Here is a 17,486-nt window from a genome sequence, read left to right on the forward strand (position 1 = left end):
TGCACCTAGAAGCAAACTGTTCCTTGTCATGAGCCAGTACTGTAAAGCTCATCATTAAGTTCTGGAGTTTTAATTGTTTCAAACAGCTTTTGAAAGATAATTTCAGTAAAGAAAACCTGTCCAACATTGGCTGCCACTGGGGGACACTTGTGGATTGTGGCTTAACGGAACCCAGCTTGGATCAGACTCTGAAGCTGTGCTGGAACACAGTGGAAAGCACTGTCCTCTTGTAGAGTAATCAGGCTTCCCATTTTCAGTGCCTGGCATCTCCTTAATCCCCTCACTCACATACAGGGAGACTTATTTGCAGCAAGAGAATTGTAAGGAACCACTGATAGGCACAAAAGCCACAACCTGCTAGAACTGTGGGATCCAGGGCACTACTTGGTGTTTGCTGAATGTACAAGCAGACAGTGCCATTTGGAGGGTAGTGAGATAAAACAGAGAAAGGCCCAGCACTAGAAGTGTTTATCCATTCATTGTCTTCAAAATCACAGTACCCGCATTGCTATTCCACCTGCCTGGGAGACTGAGGCAAAAGAATCACAAATCCAAGGCCAGGCTTGGCAATGGAAGGGGCCCTGTCTCAAAGTAAAAAGACTTGTAGCTGAGTGGTAGACCACTTGGCTTCATGCATCAAGCCTGGGTTCAGTGCAGAGTTAAGAGGGGACTCAGGCAAGAGAATCACAGATAAAGATGACATTGATCAGTGTGCTGTCTAGTTTTGTGTCAATTTGACACACATTAGAGTGATCAGAGAGGAAGAAGACTCAGTTGGGAAAAAGCCTCCATGAGATCCAGCTCTAAGGCATTTTCTCAATTAGTGTTCAATTTGGAAGGGCCCAGCCCATGGTGATCTAGAAGTATAAGCCAAATAAACCCTTTCTTCCACAACTTGCTTTTTGGTTTTGGTGTTTTGTTGCAGCAATAAAACCTCATTGAGACAGTCAGTGACAGAACAGAGCCAGGAGTTTGAGTGGACATGCAATGGCAAGTCACACTATACCAGGAGGTGCCTATTCCACAATGGCTTCCTTCAATGATTCCCAGTGCTTAGTATATATTAAATCCACACAGTAAATGACGTATTTAATCTTTCTAACAAGGTTCTGTGGTTTTGTCATCTGCATTTACTATCCCAAGCTTACTGCTATTCTCAAGATCTGCCCACATCCTGCTATATCAGGTACTGAAGGTGGTGACCAGGCATGCCAGCCTTGTAAAACCAGTGCTGCTGAACTTGCTTACATCCAACCAATTGGGCCTGTGAATGAACAGTGAATACCAGAGGCAGTGTGACCCTAGAGTCTCTATGCAAAAAGATGTCAAACAGGATTGTGACTGTGGTGTGGTCTGGTGAAGAGAGTGTCTAAGAAACTAGACTGAAGTGAGTGAGAGTGGTGTGGCATTTGCATCAGTTCAAGCTCCAAATCATCAAGTAATTACCTCAAAACTCCAGTTTAACAAGCTAGCCAAGAGTATTTCGCCCACATGCCTCACAAGAGCATCTTTCTCTTTGCAGACACTTCCTTGTCTTAGTTTTTAATTTTTCTGCTATTCAGTGACTTCAGAAAGTTATGTTTCCACCTTTAAAAGTAGCGGACTGATTACTGTGAGGTTCAAAACTGCTGTTGATGTAGTGAGAAGCCTGTAATTTTTTGTATTTTGTATCTAATTTTGCTTTTAATTTTTGTAGTTTTCTTTACATAGTTCTGCATCATGCATGAATGTACTAGTCAGGCTTCTCTAAATAAACAGATAGAATAAATCTATCTATTACCTATCTTTATTTAGAAAAGGGATTTATTAGAATGGCTAACAGGCTTGTGGCCACACTAGTCCATCAATGCCTGTCTACCAAGAATCCAGCAGTTGTTTGGGCCATGAGGCTGGATTTCTCAGCTGCTTTTCAGTATACTATGGAATCCCAGATAAGTAGGTTCTAGTGCCAATGAAGAAACGGACTTGCCAGCATGAGCAAGCAGGCAAAGCAAGCTTTCTTCCTCCATATCCTTTACATAGGCTGCCAATAGAGAGAAGCCCAGATTAAAGGTGTGTCTTCCCACCTCAGAAAAACTTACATTTAAATTGGATCTTTCCATTTTATATGTTTAATTAAGAAAAAGTGCCTCCTAGGTGTACCTAAGCATTTGGGTTTTAGTTAGTTCCAAATGTAGTCAAGGTGACAACTAAGAACAGCCACTGTAATGCACCTAATCACTCAGTTCTTTCTCCTCTATCATTTATGACCAGAAATTTAAGGCAAGATGACAGCTCTTATTTGTGTCAATACTGTAATCTAGTTGGATTTTAGGAAATCATTTATGGTATTTTTAGATGTGACAGTGATATTGTCATCTTAAAAGCCCTTATGCAGATACATAATAAAAATATTTATGGACCAAAATTTGATGTAGCTAGGATTTTTTCAAAATTCTAATGTCAGAGAAGTGGAATGAGATATGGACGGGGAGGATTTCACTAAAGTCTGTTGGTCTGGAATGCGGTTAATGGTCTTGTGTTTGAGTGTTCAGAGATCTCAATTGTAAAAATCATTAAGGTATTCAGCCTGGCTGTCAAACTCAATGGTCTGACCTCACATACTTGATGTGGGTTTTGTGCTGTTTGACAGTGTGGATCTCCTAATACTATCTCAAACAGCTTCTCAGCTGCCTATTCTGTATCTTGCCCACAATTGACTATTCCTCCCACTCACCTTTCAGCCATGAGTGGGTGGGAAAAGGGCTTCTGGTGTGTGAACCTCTCTCCCTAGGACTATGAGGAAGCAGCATCAACTGAAGGAAGAAGAGCTCTTACCTGGCAGGATAAAACAGAGCTATGCCCTGCCCCAGCCTCCAAGGACAACTGCATGTATCCACCAAGACATGAAACACGTGAGCCGAGTAAGGACCTACCATTGCTCAAGAAAACATGGCTGGTCTACTATTTTATTTTCACAGAATATCACAGTAGCAGCAGTTTTTCAATTCAGGAGAATCCATGTGCAGTTGATATCAACCATACCAGATTTTACTAAAGGCTGCAAGTGATCCCAAAACCTTTTTGAATGAATTCCATAGATTCCAAGAATTTGAAATCTTTGCCACTTGAGGAATTTTGAACTTTCTCTTCTGTAAGATTTTTTGGGGAATAACCCAGCGAATGATTTGGGGGATAATATCCATTGAATCTGCTGGTACGCAGGCATAAAAAAAGGCTGGTTTTCCCTTCTTTCTGAATAGAATTTGATATTCTGCCAATGAGCATTTAGCTCTTGTGCATTTGGCTCTTTTGATTTATAATGATATAGTCTCTTCTTCCATGATCGTTTCTCCTCACCATGTGAATGACTGCAATCTGAATCCCAGTAGACATTGGACTTTCTCCATAAATAAGATTTAACCTCCCTTCTTTCTTTGGGTTGTGGGTACATGTGAGACTTGTCATGTTTTTTTCTGAGATTCAATTTATGTTTTGAGTCTGTTGTTGAGGAAGTTAAAGAGTAGCTTGGTCTGCTCCACCTGGTCATAGTCCAATGCTTCTCTTCATTGAACATTTTGGAAGATGATGTAGACTCAATTTCAATACTATTGGATGAACTGTGAGACCATGAGTCAGAAAGCTGCATTTGGGAGTTTGACCTACATTTCCTCCTATTGGCCTTGTGGATATATTCCAATATGTCTTTGGGTTCCTCAAACACAACATCCTGAGATAAATAGAAATTACTCTCTAAAAACACACAATCCTCGCTGTCAGTTTGTTCAGGAGCTGGACATTCCACTTCAGTTGAAGTCTCAGTGTCTAGAGGGACATCAGGCCACTCATGAATGTGAATCAGCTGAGTCAGCAGTATTTTGCTGAGTTCCTGAAACAGAATGTTTGTATGAATTGGTTTCTTGTAACCATACATAACTTTGCTTATCATTTCCTGGTGTTAGCTGTACATTTAAATCTGAAAGAATTCTATCATTCTGTTCTGTACCTTGTAGACCAGAGTGAAAGGCATGTACATTAGTAGGCTCCTGGAATTTTCTGGAGGATAATGAGCTTTCTTGTGTATTTTTCTTTGGGAAAGAAACAAGTTCTTTGTCAAAGGAAAGAGGAGTACTTTCCTTACTAACTTCAACTTTTATACATTTTGAGCTGGAATCAGTGCTTAACTTGGAAGTGTGTTTGGTAAGTGCATTTGGCTTAGAGACCACAGTGAAAGGAGGTTTAGGGAGTGAGTGGAGGTATTTGTATTGCAAATCACAGTCAATGTCAGAAAAAGATTTTTCGTCAAAGAGTACTAAAACTCTGTTTGATCGTTTTGGTCCTTGTGGGGCAGAATGGACACACTTAAATACGGGTTTTGATTTTTCCTGGGCATAGGCCCTTGAATAAGATTGTTCTGTAATTCTGGGAAGGCCCATTGTTTGTATCTCCAGTCTTTTTGTACAAAGGTGCACAAGAAGGCCATCCTTTTCTCTGACAACTTGTGAAGAATGTGACTCAGAGATTATTCAAAGTTGCTAATGAAGTTATGGTTTCTTGCTTTTTGATGCCTCTTGGTTCTGTCATGACCATCTTGCTGCTACTTGAAACATTAGTTGTTGATGTCTTCACCAAGCTGAGAAGAGGAAAATCTCCTTGGTAACTGTTTTTAAAGTTTGCATGTTTTACGTTTGGAGAACTAAAATCCATTTTTATATCTTTTAGATAAAGCCTGCAATTGGAATCTTCCGAAATAGCCCTTTGGGGTGAGAGTTATAGTTCTGTAAGGATATGTTCACTATCTCTGGTTTCTGATTCAGTTTTATCTCAAGTGCTTTAGAAATTAAATGCGTAGAGAGCTTATTTTTTTAATTCTGGAGTTAGCTGTTTTAAAAGAGGCGTGTGTAGCAATGTGGCATGTATTTTTGATGATGTGTTTGGACTCTGCAGCAAAGGAGATACCTTTGCATCATCAGACTTGTAGGTTCCTACTTGCTCCAGTATTTCAGAAAGAACTTGGTTTGGGATCTTATTTTCAACAGGATCTTCAAAAATACGTTTAAGTGCTTTATAAATGGGAAACAATTTTTCTGCAAGTGATGTGCTTTCGTTGTCTTTATCTTGAAGTGTTACTGAAACAGCTTCCTCTGTCTTGGAAAGAAAGGGACACTCTCCCATATTATCAAATAGTGAGGCTGTGTACAGACAGTGGCTGTAGACTTGGAGATGAAACTCACAGCTCTTCTCCAATGAGTTTCTGTAGTGTCCTTTAGATCTTCACATAGGTACTCTGGGGGCATTAGAATGTCTTTTCGTATTTATTCTTTCTCAGTGGTATTCATGTCAAGTTCATGTATAACCTTTAAGTCATCATTCCCTGAATCAACCCCTTCTCTTGTTTGTATACATAAGTTCTTTTCTATTTCACATTCAAGGTTTACATCAGGAAGTTTCTGCAATTCTGGATCATTCACCACAAAGGGCTGAGATTCCTGCAGCAATGGGATTGGAAAATTCAGTTCTTTTACACCTGTTATGATGTCCTTAGTTTTTCTGGCATCTGGTAACTTCTCTTGGAATTTAGAATGACAGATTCCCTTTTCCCTACTTGGGTTTGGTTTTGATTTAACTGTTCCTTCATTGTGAGGTGGACTTATCATGGAAACACAGATACTTCTCATAATGACTTCTGGGGAGACATTTTTACTACTTGGAGCCATGGTTTTTTGTTTGTTGAAGCCATGTTCTAATTTGTTTGTTCTCACTGCTTGAATTACCACATCTTATGATACTAAGTATCTTTGTAATGGGGTGCTCTGGGATTCTCATAGTTGATTGTTTGGGTTTCAGGTTTGTTACTATGAATCCACTTTCCTGGTTTTTAGGATAAATAGGAATATAGGCATACAATGAATCAAGAATGTTTGTTTGAAGCAATTTTTGTCCTTGAAAGTTATGCTTTGTAGTAGATAACTCTAGTTTCTTTTTAAGCTTTTCCTGGGCTAGGTAGTTGTTCGCTGTGGGAGTGACTATCTGAGTCTTGGTCTGAGATTCCTCTTTTGTTGGAGGAAGAACATGGCTTATAGTGCTGCTGATATACTCCCTGGATTTATTTTTCAGATTGACAGTATAGCTCTTCTGCACTTCTCTTTTGTCATCTTCTAGGTCTATACCTCTGCTTCTATCTGTTTGTAACTTCCTTCTCTCTGACTCACGGTACTATTGTTCATTACTAGTTTTTTATGTTTCATTTTTACATTGGAGATAATTTATGTTAGTGGGCATTTTATAGTTTTATTTCCTGACTCTGAAGGCAACACAGTATCTTGTTCTTTTGTTTGCTCTGGACTAACTGAGGGGAAAATCCACCCTCGTCTACATTCATACCCAATACTCTTTAGATGACAAGTCTATTCCCTTTATCTCTGACAATGCTTCATTTGTCTCAAGCTCTAATTGTGGCTGGACATAAGAATAGTTTTGGAAGCCTAATAAATGGTCCTCCAAATTCTTGGGGGATACTGGCAGGTGGTGCTGGTTTTGTTCTTTTATCCTTTTTTTCCATTCTCTATTTTCTGTATTTAAAGTGTGATTATCTACTGCTTTTAAAGCTTTCTTTACCTGCAGTGATGTAATCCTATGTGTATCCACCAAAGGGTGAGTGTTAGACACTGGGAAAGCCTCCCATGCACTCTCTTGGCAATCTGTTCCTCCTTTAGCATGCAGGTTAACTCCTTCTGAATGTGGAGATTGATTTCTTAGAATGTTAACTGCACTTGAAGCTTTTTCTATCTCTGTGTTAATAACTTTTGAATTTAGAGCGGCTTTGGCAGAGATTTGTTTCTGTGTATTTTCAGCCTGAAGTTGTTGTAATACACAAGATAAAAAAAAAAAAATCCAGAATTTTTTCTTTATTCTGAGCAAAAATGGCCACTTGTTTTGCCCTCAAGTTTTCAGAAATGTCCACTTTCTTTTTATTTAATTTAAATTGACCGTCAGATGGCTTTGCCTCTTCTTCTCCCTTGAGATCCATTTTGGCACCTACATCATTGTAACCACTGTCTTTTCTTGCTGTCCTCAAGCCTGGTGTGAAGTGGAGAGAAGCCCTCTTGTGGCAAAGTACAGAATTCAGAACAATTCTAGCCCTGTGACCTGACTTTGTATAGTCTTTCTGAGCTGTACCTGTCTTCTGGCGGTCATGTAGATCTGTGCAAAGAAATGCCTGTGCTTTGGAACCTAGTTCTGTGTCAGTTTTCCTTAATCATTCTCTTCCAGACAGATGGGAAATATTTTTTATGCTATGATACATTCCCACTTTTTAAGCTACCTTAATATTTTCCAAGTCAAAGGACTCCCTAACTGGGCAAGCAGCAGGTCCCAAACTTACCCTGGAGGAAGTACTTTCTTGTTTAAGAAGTTCTTGCATCTTGAATGCCTTTTTCTGGAAAGTATCCAGCTCCATGAAGTATATACCATGTCCTTTGGAACTCGAAGTATTCATCTTCATGGGTCCTCCTCTTCTGAGTGGAACTGAAAGCACATGTTTGATGGAGTCTTTAACAACTCCTTGCTTTATTCTTTGTGCAGTGGAGAATTCAAATTCTGTACCTGCTCTGTGCCTTTGGGCCTCAATCCTACTGTAATCAGTTTCTCCAGTGTCTGGAAACATGGCACAGTATGCTTCTTTTTCCAAATGGCCATGGACATTGATATATCTCAGATCCTCCACCCGCTGGCCAGTCATTAACTGATCTTTATTTTGTGAGATAATATCTAGTAAAATAATTTGATGTTTTTTTTTTTTTTTTGCCTTTTGCTTTATAGTATGTTGTGTTGATTTTCTGATAGTGCTTGATATTGAATTATCAAGAGGCGGCACAGATAACATTTTAGTTTTATTCATTTTCTTCATACTTATCTGTGGAGGAATATATGGTTTTGTGGTGTGTCCTTCTTCTCGTTTGCTTCCGTAAGCTTCTTTACTTTAGATGCAATATAGCCAGAAGCACAAAAACCCTTCCAAAGTAAAATTTCCAGTTTTCCCTTGGAGCAGCTCCTTCTCTGTCTTAATGCTATGTCTTAGCTCCTTTCTGTAGCTATGGGTTATATATGCAGTAATGTTAAGCATCTTTCCAGAAGTTGTCTTCCTCACCTTCATTTTCATTCTTTTGTGATACAGGACACTTTGTGTGAAAGATGTTTTTTTGTTTATAAGCTTTTATGTATAAACGTAGTCTAGACTCATCCTTTGTACACACTTTTGCTGTCTCCACAATGTGGCCATACTTTTTGGCTCTGTCCCATATCTTTGCCTGAACATACCATTCTTCTTTATTGTGTTGCTAAATTGTGCTCTCATTTTTATGTCTTCTGTTATTTCAATTTTTTTACCCCCTCCACTTTTTTTCCCTCTCTTTTCCTGTTCTTTAAAAAGCAAGAGTAGTTTTTCCATACTTCTTGGCACGTAACCCATTTCTGAAATATATTCTTTATTTGAGAGTTTTTTCAGCTGTTGAGTTGAATTCTTTAAGTTTTTCTCACATGTTTTCATGTCTTCTTTTGGATCTTCAGTATGGGACTGATGTGTTGCAGGAGAGGAAATAGACCCCAGGAGAGAATCTGTGAAAAGACTTTGTTGCTGTACCGTAAGCCCAGGAATAAGCAATGATTCCTTTGAATCTAATGGCTTATCCATTACTTGCAGTTTCTTTATCTTCTGTCGACCTAATGGTTTGATGTCTTGTTTTGTTATGAGTTCATTTGTCATTCTGAAATGAGATTTTTTTTTCATAGGCTGGAGAACCATTCCTGGTGTCCACATCCCTTGCTTCAGAGGAAGTTCCTCTTGTAGACTGTCTTGTGGGTCATGGTAGACATTTGCTCCTCCTTTAGTTCTTGAGGTATCTAGCCCAAGGTCATCAGTTTCATCTTTCTGGGATGTTAACTCAGAGTTCATCTTTCTTTGTAAATCTTCTAGCTTACCAGTGTGTTTTGACTTAACCCGAAATTGTTGCATACATTGCTGGTGATGGCCTTGAGAGTGCAGTGGTCATGTGCTCCTTTAACATTTCCTTCTAGCTCTCTAGGTACGTCATTGCATCCTGACCATGCAGCTTGCTTTGGGCTAGATGGCTTCTCCAGAACTGTCTGGGGAAGAGTGTTTTCTTTCTCTTTCATCTTGCCTCTCTCCAGTTTTACTCTGGTAAGCTTTTGAACTGGGGATGTAAAGCACCCTAAATCAAAATTAGCTTCTATCACTAGGTTTTGTACATTTCTTCTCAGCTCCAATTTGTTCTGGTGCTGCAGACTGTGTCTCAGTTTTCTCTCATTGCTTCTGTCCCCATGTCCAAGAAGTAGAGAAACTGATATTTTCTTTGCCTTCAGCTTTATTTGTTTGGTACACATAGCACTTTTCACATTTGATATTTTTGTCTTATCTTTCTGTCTTACAGTTTCAGGATAGGTAGGGTCACTGGCATAAGAACTCCATAATGGTCTTGAGATAGCAGGCTTTTCCTGTTTCTTTGCCAGGGCAAAAGACTTGGACATTGTTTTCCAACCTGTTTTAAATTCATTGTTCTGCCTTTCAGTTTGAAGAGCATGTACATTAGAAGAAAGAACAACCTCTTGACTAAAGTCTTCTCCAACTTTTGTATTTCCTTCTTGATCTATTAAATAAATAGCTGTTTTCTGAAGCATGATGTCCTTGTGGTGCACTGTGTTAGCTGAAAATACTTCCGGATTCAAAGGATCATGTTGTCTCTTTTGATTTGTTCTGAATGGCTGGACACTCCTTTTCACTTTTTCTTTGTCCTTTTGCAAAAGGCAATTTCCTTCTGCAGATTTCCCATACATATCCCATATATTATATGATGACTTATATCTTTATTTACCTCATCATTATCTTTTATCTCTCGGGTTCTGAAGTCCTGTGTCTCAGTTATGTTTACAGTAGCCAGGCCTTCATCATGAGGTGACTGTGACTCTGTTGACTCCAGTAGCTGTGAAGGGATACCTTTCTGAGCTGACAGGTTAGGTACTCTTATGCTACCATTCTGATTTTTCACTTCTGTGGAAGCAACTAAATGCCTGGCAATGGAAGTGACAATTACTGTTAATTAAATGGAAACTTTTCTTTTAAAACTGATGACTGACCAGTTTCCTTTTCGCCATGTTTGGTAGTATTATTGGCTGGCTCACTGATATCGCCACATTTGAAAATGCATTTCCCAGGCTTACTTGCATTTTTTTTTTTTTTCTATTTTGACATTAACTTCTGGATTGCTCTCAAACATTTGATTTCTTCAAGGTAAATATTCTCTTAAAGGCATTTCCTCTGACTCCCCAAATCTAGGTTTCTTTATGAAATGTGCATTTACTGATAAGTTGTTTGTATAAAACAGAACAGATTCTATTAGCAGTTTTTGCTTCTCTCCCCTACGTTGCCCAGCATGTAGTTTACCTCCCTTTAACAAGTTGGAACCACCTTTGTCAGCCATTTTTGTCATCTCTGCTATGCCTTCACTTGGTGACTCCCCATGTGTTGGCTGTGTTTGGGTAAACTTTGATATTCCCAAATCTACCTCTGATTTGGATTTATTTTTTCCCTTAGAGGTAGTTAATATGAAATGAATAGTGCTTTGAAGTATATCATTTTTTTCACTGAGCCATACATATGGCTTTCATTTTTGCTCTTTAATTTCTTATGGTTTGTGATAAAGTATCCATTTGTTTTAATTATCTTTGAAATTGGTGGCTTCTTTTTCTTCATAGTCGAAATTTTCCGATTCAACATAATTCCATTTTCTGACATTTTACTGTGTTTACTTGCCTTTTAAAGTCAAACAAAAAGTGTATGAAAAAAATTGTAAGGTCCCATGAAAGTTGTGGCTAAGTTTGCTTGTAACTCTGCCTTTCCTTCTGCCAAAGATTTTTGAGGCATTCTGCTATAAAAATCAGCCCTTGCTGCTATATCAAGTGATGATTCATCAGCTATGAACTTGAGTGGACAATTCACAGTATCTCCAGCAGCATGAAGCCGTCCCTCTTTCACACATCCCACCTTTCTCAACTGGTGTTTATTTTCATAGTGCCTTTTCTTCCTGTGCACTCCTGTGTAATGTCTTGAAATTTTAAGCAACTTTGAAGCTTGTATTGCCCTGGGACTCACATCTCTTTTGCTTAGAAACTCTAATGTGCAGCTATCACATTTGTATTCAGATGACATAGGGCTGGACTCTTGTAAAGGTTCCAGAGCTGTAAAGTCCTTTTTAGTCCATGCTTTTTGTTCAGAAACATAATAGTCACATTTTCTCCTGGAATTTCCATCCCAGGTATTGTTATATGGTATGGAGCCAGTCTGAGATTCCTCTGTATTTAGAAGTGGAGACATTACACCTACCATGATGCTTTGAAGGTTATTCATATTAACTAGCTGTGCTTGCTCATGATATAGAGCTCTCTCTAATTCTGGACGTGTTGCTAAATTAGTTGTAAAACAGATTGCACAGAATTAGGCCTTGTTTTGTTCTGGGAACTAAAACTGAAATCTTGGGAAGTCAATGAGTCCTCTTCATCACCTTGACCTTTTACGTGTTTGGTGCCATTTGACGTAGTGTCCTTGTTGGCATAGTGTGTACTGCAAGCTCTTTCTTCATGTACTGACTGGCCATAAAGCTCACTACTAAATCCCATTGTGCACATTGGATCTTTATCTTTTATTCCATTACTTGTGTTAACATCAAGAGACACAGGCATATGAGAAAAGAAGGTGGCATTTAAGGATGAACCTGACAAGGCTTTACTTTGCTTTGGTGTTCCAACACCTGAGGTAATAAGTGTCTGACAGATTGCTGACTTACTTGCTTTAACAGTAAGATAGTTAGTACACATTTCACTTCCATTCTTCATGAGTTTTAAATTCTCTCTCTCTTTAGATATAGATGTGGAGAAAGCCAAAGACATTGGTGCTTCCAGTTCCTGGGTCAACAATCTTTTATTTTTCTCTGCTGTTGGGTCTTTCAATTTGATTACATTAAGATTATCGGGTAAGACACAAGAATTTATTAATAATTCAGAAATCTGTGATTTCAAGGTTTTTAGAAGTAGGTTTTTCCTATGACTACGTTGTGGAATAGTCAATACCTTTGAAACAGAAGGTTTTCTTCCTTTCATAGCTACACAAGTTGAACACATTTTACCTTGTAAAGCTTTGCTTATAGACACCGTGCTCTGCCTCTTAGATCTTGGTACATTAGGGGTTGAGATAGTCAAAGACTCTGGGATGGTTACTTGTAGGAGACTTTCTTTTTCCAATCTATCCCAACTATTCAGTTCCTGTGCATGAATCTCATCAGCTGGGCTGCTATATTTTGTTCTGTCAGTCTTAGTGTTATCTATTTGTGGTTCTTCTGATTTTAGGATAACAAGCTTTGAACCTGATGTATACATGTCATATTCTCTTCAAGTTGTATCTTCTGACTGATTCTGCTGTGTCAGATCTTGTTTCTCACTGAACAAGACGTTCCTCCTTCTTTGTTTTGCTAATTTTTGAGATGTTGGATCCCTGCTTTGATGTGAACAAAATATAAAATGCTGGCTATTCTGTAGGAGTGACTTTAATAGTGTGTCATTATCATTATTCTCCTTTTCTTCTTTATCCTGAATATAAATTTCTTTGAAGGCATCTGAAGCAGCCATCTCTTCATGGTACATTATCTCTGGCTTCATTTGTGTAGAATGGGGTGTTTTTTCCTTTGGTGGGTGTTCTCCTGTTGCTATTTTGCTGTTCATGTTAACATCCAGTGCAACATTTGACAAAAAGAAAGTTTCATTTGCAACTCTTTTCTCCTGATTCCTGCCTTTCATTTTGATCAAGTCACATTTAATTTCCCCACAATGATTTGGATTAGAGTATGAGACTAATGGTTTCTTTTCTTCCTTTTCACTGTCTTCAGCCTGTTTCTTGTGTCATCTTTCATTAGATCACGCTTTCTTCCAAATAATGCCTTGTCCTTGACTTCCCCAAACTTGAGAGGGAACACGTTGAAGCAACCCTCTAGAATTTCTAATTGAAATTCACCTGGGATAGGACATGTTGTGCAACATGAAATCGTTTCTGTAGGTGTTTGTGGTTGCAGCTGAGTGGTTGTTCTCCCTAGTGGGTTCAGTTGTTTGTCCGATCTAACAAGGTCATGGTCTTTTTCTTGATACATATCAAATATATGGCCAGGGCTATTTTCTGGTTTCTCTTTTCTTTCCTCTTTATACTTCTTCATTCTAGAGAAACTACTTGCATCAGCAGAACCTGGACAGTGTGTATTTCTTCCATTTGGTGAATTCTCTTGCATTAGTTGCATATAACCAAGTCTTCTTATTCTCTGTTTATCTGTCCATGGTTTTGAATTTCTAATGTGTTTTTTTTGGGCAAAATAAGTACCTTGGAGTGAATGACATTGAGACAGATACCTGCTATGTTACCCTTTTGCTGTGAATCTTTCACTTCTTTGTTGCATCTTTTGTTTTTGCTGTACCTGAAGTTAACTGTCTGTGATGGTATTTCCCTCATTGCTCTATGTCTCTGACTCACTGGTGTCTGCTTCTTTGATCTTGGTGCTGTTTTCTTCCTTTTCAGTCTAGAAACAAAGGATTTTGTAACAGAATCAGAAGACTGCAGGAATGTCACCTGCAGGTTTGTTGATGTCTCTGAGTCTTTTTCTACAGGATATGAATCTAGTTCTCTTTCAGAGTTTTCATCAAATTCTAAGTCATCATCTGTCACGTTTGTAAATACACCAGGTGAAGAGTTCCCTGTTTCGGGAGATAAAATTTTAGGAACCACAGGGAAGTTGATGCCATTTTCTGTTTAGGTAGCTTTCTGTAATCCTTTAGATACTATGGGATCCATTTGTAGGCTGGCCTCCAAAGTGCTTTGCAAAGAATCTTTTTTGCACTTTACACTCTGACTGTTAACAGGATGTTCTTGATGTAAAGAAACAGGTGATGGATCTGGCTCATTGCAGATAGCTTCCTTGCTTTGATCTGCATCAGCCTGCAGGTATTGGCCATGTTGAAGTGCTACCTGTACCAAAGGAATTTGTTTCTCTTCTTGAAGGTTTTTCTATCATAGAAAGCATTACTTTCAGCAACATAATCAACACATGTTTTCTTTGCTAGTTCTCTGTGCTTTAGTTGAGCATGACAGAATATTCCCTGCATTCTGCTATGGATAGATAAGCAAACAGTGTTTTGACATTTAGATAAAAATGGTTTAGCTTGATTTATCTTTTTTTTTAAAGATTTATTTATTCATTATTATGTATACAGTGCTCTGCCTACAGGTACACCTATAGGCCAGAAGAGGACATCAGATCACATTATAGATGGTTGTGATCCAACATGTGGTTGCTGGGAATTTAACTTAGGACCTCTGGAAGAGCAGGCAGCGCTCTTAACCACTGAGCCATCTCTCCAGCCCCTTGATTTATCTTTTTAAACTTGGCCTTGATGGCCAATTTTGTCTTCTTTTTATTGCCTGTGATACTGAATGTTTTTGAAGCTGGTGGTTTCACCTTATTCATATTGAGCTTCACTGTTCTTATATTTGTGAATTTCGTTTTGCCTTTCTTTTTTTTAGAATAAGTCAAAACAGGCATGCAGTAATTTAAAGACCACAAGAAAGGTTTCTGGGTAAAACCACAATGAGTTTCCCTTGTATCTTTCCTGCTATTTGGAACATTACTCTTTCTTGATTGGCTCAGAAAGTCTCCCACTGTTAACTTTTCTGATGTTGGAGGACACAACTCTAACTCTACAGAACCTTGGAGCTCTGTTTCTGTAGAGGTGCTGTTCTTCACATTTGCACCTGAAAACGAACCCAGTCTCAGTGAGTCAACTACCTCTTTAACTGCTTCTCTGAAAGGTTCTGCTTGAAGCATTTCTTTCTCCATTTTAATCTCCTCCAGTGGATTTTTTGTTCCTGATGTTTTTTTCCTGGTTTTGAAAGGTCTTGTGGCAATTGCACATAAGTCCTTTTTCAAGTCTTCTCTGTCTTCTGTACTGTGACCATCCAATGTCTTTGTGGGCTTTCCACTAAATGGGACCCCACATTCTGTCATTTTAATTAAATACTCACCAATGGGCAAGTTCTCTTGCACTGAAGGTGCAATCTCTTCTTTGTCTGTAGGTTTGTCTGTACTTTGCTTTAATTTCTCATCTTGCAGTGGACCTGTCAGAGGATATGATCTAGTTTTCCATACCTTCTGTGTAGAAATAGTCTGTGACTGTACTACTTTTTCTTTGCTTTGAATTATTCTATTTTCCAAATGGATCTTTTTCATTTCAAATTGAGCATTTTTTTCCTTTTGCTTCAGACATATAATTGCTCTAAAATCTTCTGCCAGCGGTAGAGCTTTTTCTCTTTTTTCCTTCTCTCTGTCACGCTCTTGTGGCTTTCTACCTATGGAGTTATCAGTATGCTTTACTTCCTTTGTTTCCTTTTCACCTAGTAGTTTCTCTTGCTTTAGTGCAGAGTGACTAGAATTTATTATTGTTGTGTCTGCCTTGGATTCTAATCTGCTACATAGTTCTGTATCAAAGAGTTCCCAAATGGTAGCCTGCATGGTCTTTTGAGAGGTATCTGACATCCTTTCATGTTGATGTCTATTTTCATTGCTTCTAGTGTCACATTCCAACTTTTCATTGTCACTTGGTTTACCATATCCTGTAATATTGGTCATTAATGGTTTGTGTTCCTGCAGATTTGTGCTTCCTGTAGTCACTTGAAGATTTATGTCTTTTAGCTCATTTTTCTCATGCTTTGGGGATCCCAGGGAAATAAGTAAATTGATACCTGAAAAGTTGAAAAGGATGTCCATTGAATTTTTGGCTTTCTGCATTTTTTCTTTTGAAAAGTACCTTTGTGTGTTTGCTGTACTGTCTTTTAACTCATCTACATTCTCTATATGCTGTATTCTCTTCTGTACTTTCATTCTTCTGTTCAATTCTATTTTGGGAAATGAAACCTATTTCTGCAAAGATTCTGAAAGCCCCTCATGCTTTGGAATGTTCAGATCAAATGTCTGCTGAACTGAGGCCTCACTAGACTCCTTAATCTCTCCATTTGTTTCAGGTAATGAACAAGGAGCTTCTAGTTCATCAGTGTTGACCATGAATGACTGTTCTAAGTTTTCAATAACACCTAAGCTTACTCTATTAGTAGAACTTTAATAATTGATTTTCTTTGCATCTGGTGACCTATTTTGCTCCTGTAAAAAATGTTCATGTTTTATTAAGTCTGGAGTGACCTTCAGCAGGTGGCTTAACATGGGGAGTGATAAGCTTAGATACAGAAATAAGATGCAAAGCTATATCTGACATTATCTTCCTTTGCTGTATTATTTTCTTTTTGTTGCATCTTAATTCAATCTTATTTTCTAAAGTGTGTCATACTATGATTGGAAATACCTGTGAATGTGATATTTTCTTTGCTTTCAGAGATGGAACTTTAAGATTTAGTTTTCTTTCATTGTCTGTTATCTTTATATTTCTCTGCCTTTTAATGGCAGAGAGACATTGAATTGTATGCTTTGGCAAATGAATTTGGACTTAAAGATAGAAAGTCAGTACTCTGGAAAACACTATTTTGCCCTTTGACTAAATGATTATTCTTGTTTGGGTCGTTAAAATAAAGGGAATATTGGGTATCACTGAAATGTCCATCAGACTCGATGTCCTTGTGTTTCAGCAATATATGGCATGTGAATGAAATGTTGGCGCTTTTCTTTATGATGTATATCTTGGGTCTGGAAGGAGTCTTGTGTGCTGTTAGAAAATGGCACTCTCATAAAATCTAGAGACTGAGCAAATCCACGCTGGTTGCTGACTGACTCTTTGTGGATGTGAATAAATTGTTGGGTGTGGCTAGTAAACTGTGGTTCAGGAACCATTTCATTCTGTATAACATTTTGGTTCAGGAAAGTATCTTGTGCTTCAGCAGGAGTAACCATTTCTTTAGGATGTTGATTATGAATCAATGGCTCCTGAGATCTGTGGTGCAGATAATCACCGTTCCTTACTAGCATAGCTCTGGGTTTCACAGGGGTTTTTCTTCTTATATTTTCTTCCACATGTTTAATTTGGTTGCTAGAAAGAAGTAAATGCACAGAAGGGCATGGTGTCACATCGAGATCCTTATCTCTTGTAAATTTAAAAGTGTTTTCAAAACTAAGATCATCAGGAGATTTGGTTTTTTGTACTGTTTGTTTTCATTATTGAAAATAAATTATTAGAGGAAAATTGTACTGCTTGATATTCTCTTTCTGATTCTATTCTGTGGCATATGAAAATTTTCTTTACTTTCCTGTGAAACATTGACAAAGATGCCCTGGGTCCCACCTGAAGATGAGTGACTTTCACAAAAATGGCTTCCTTGAAATGCAAAGTCATTGGATGAGTAAGTGGTTGTTATTCTTCCTGAAAAGGTTTTAACTCTGGAAATAAGAAAACAGTGC

The 17,486-nt window shown here is 38.2% G+C and overlaps 1 protein-coding gene and 1 pseudogene across 1 annotated transcript; both read right to left on the minus strand.

Annotated features, from left to right (window-relative positions):
- Positions 1–3,014: 3,014 nt before the first annotated feature.
- Positions 3,015–6,206, minus strand: LOC127205490 (leucine-rich repeat transmembrane protein CCDC168-like; annotated as a pseudogene).
- A 20-nt stretch (positions 6,207–6,226) lies between these two features.
- LOC127205491 (leucine-rich repeat transmembrane protein CCDC168-like) lies at positions 6,227–15,872 on the minus strand. Its single transcript, XM_051164692.1, is given in 10 exon segments — positions 6,227–6,372; positions 6,374–6,867; positions 6,869–7,915; positions 7,918–8,014; positions 8,016–8,992; positions 8,995–9,851; positions 9,854–10,096; positions 10,099–10,175; positions 13,509–13,785; positions 14,717–15,872. Coding segments are annotated over 10 exon segments (5,352 nt in total). The 3' UTR covers positions 6,227–6,245.
- Positions 15,873–17,486: the final 1,614 nt, after the last annotated feature.

Source organism: Acomys russatus, chromosome 22 (genome assembly GCF_903995435.1).
Source record: "Acomys russatus chromosome 22, mAcoRus1.1, whole genome shotgun sequence".
In the NCBI taxonomy this organism is placed as follows: domain Eukaryota; kingdom Metazoa; phylum Chordata; class Mammalia; order Rodentia; family Muridae; genus Acomys; species Acomys russatus.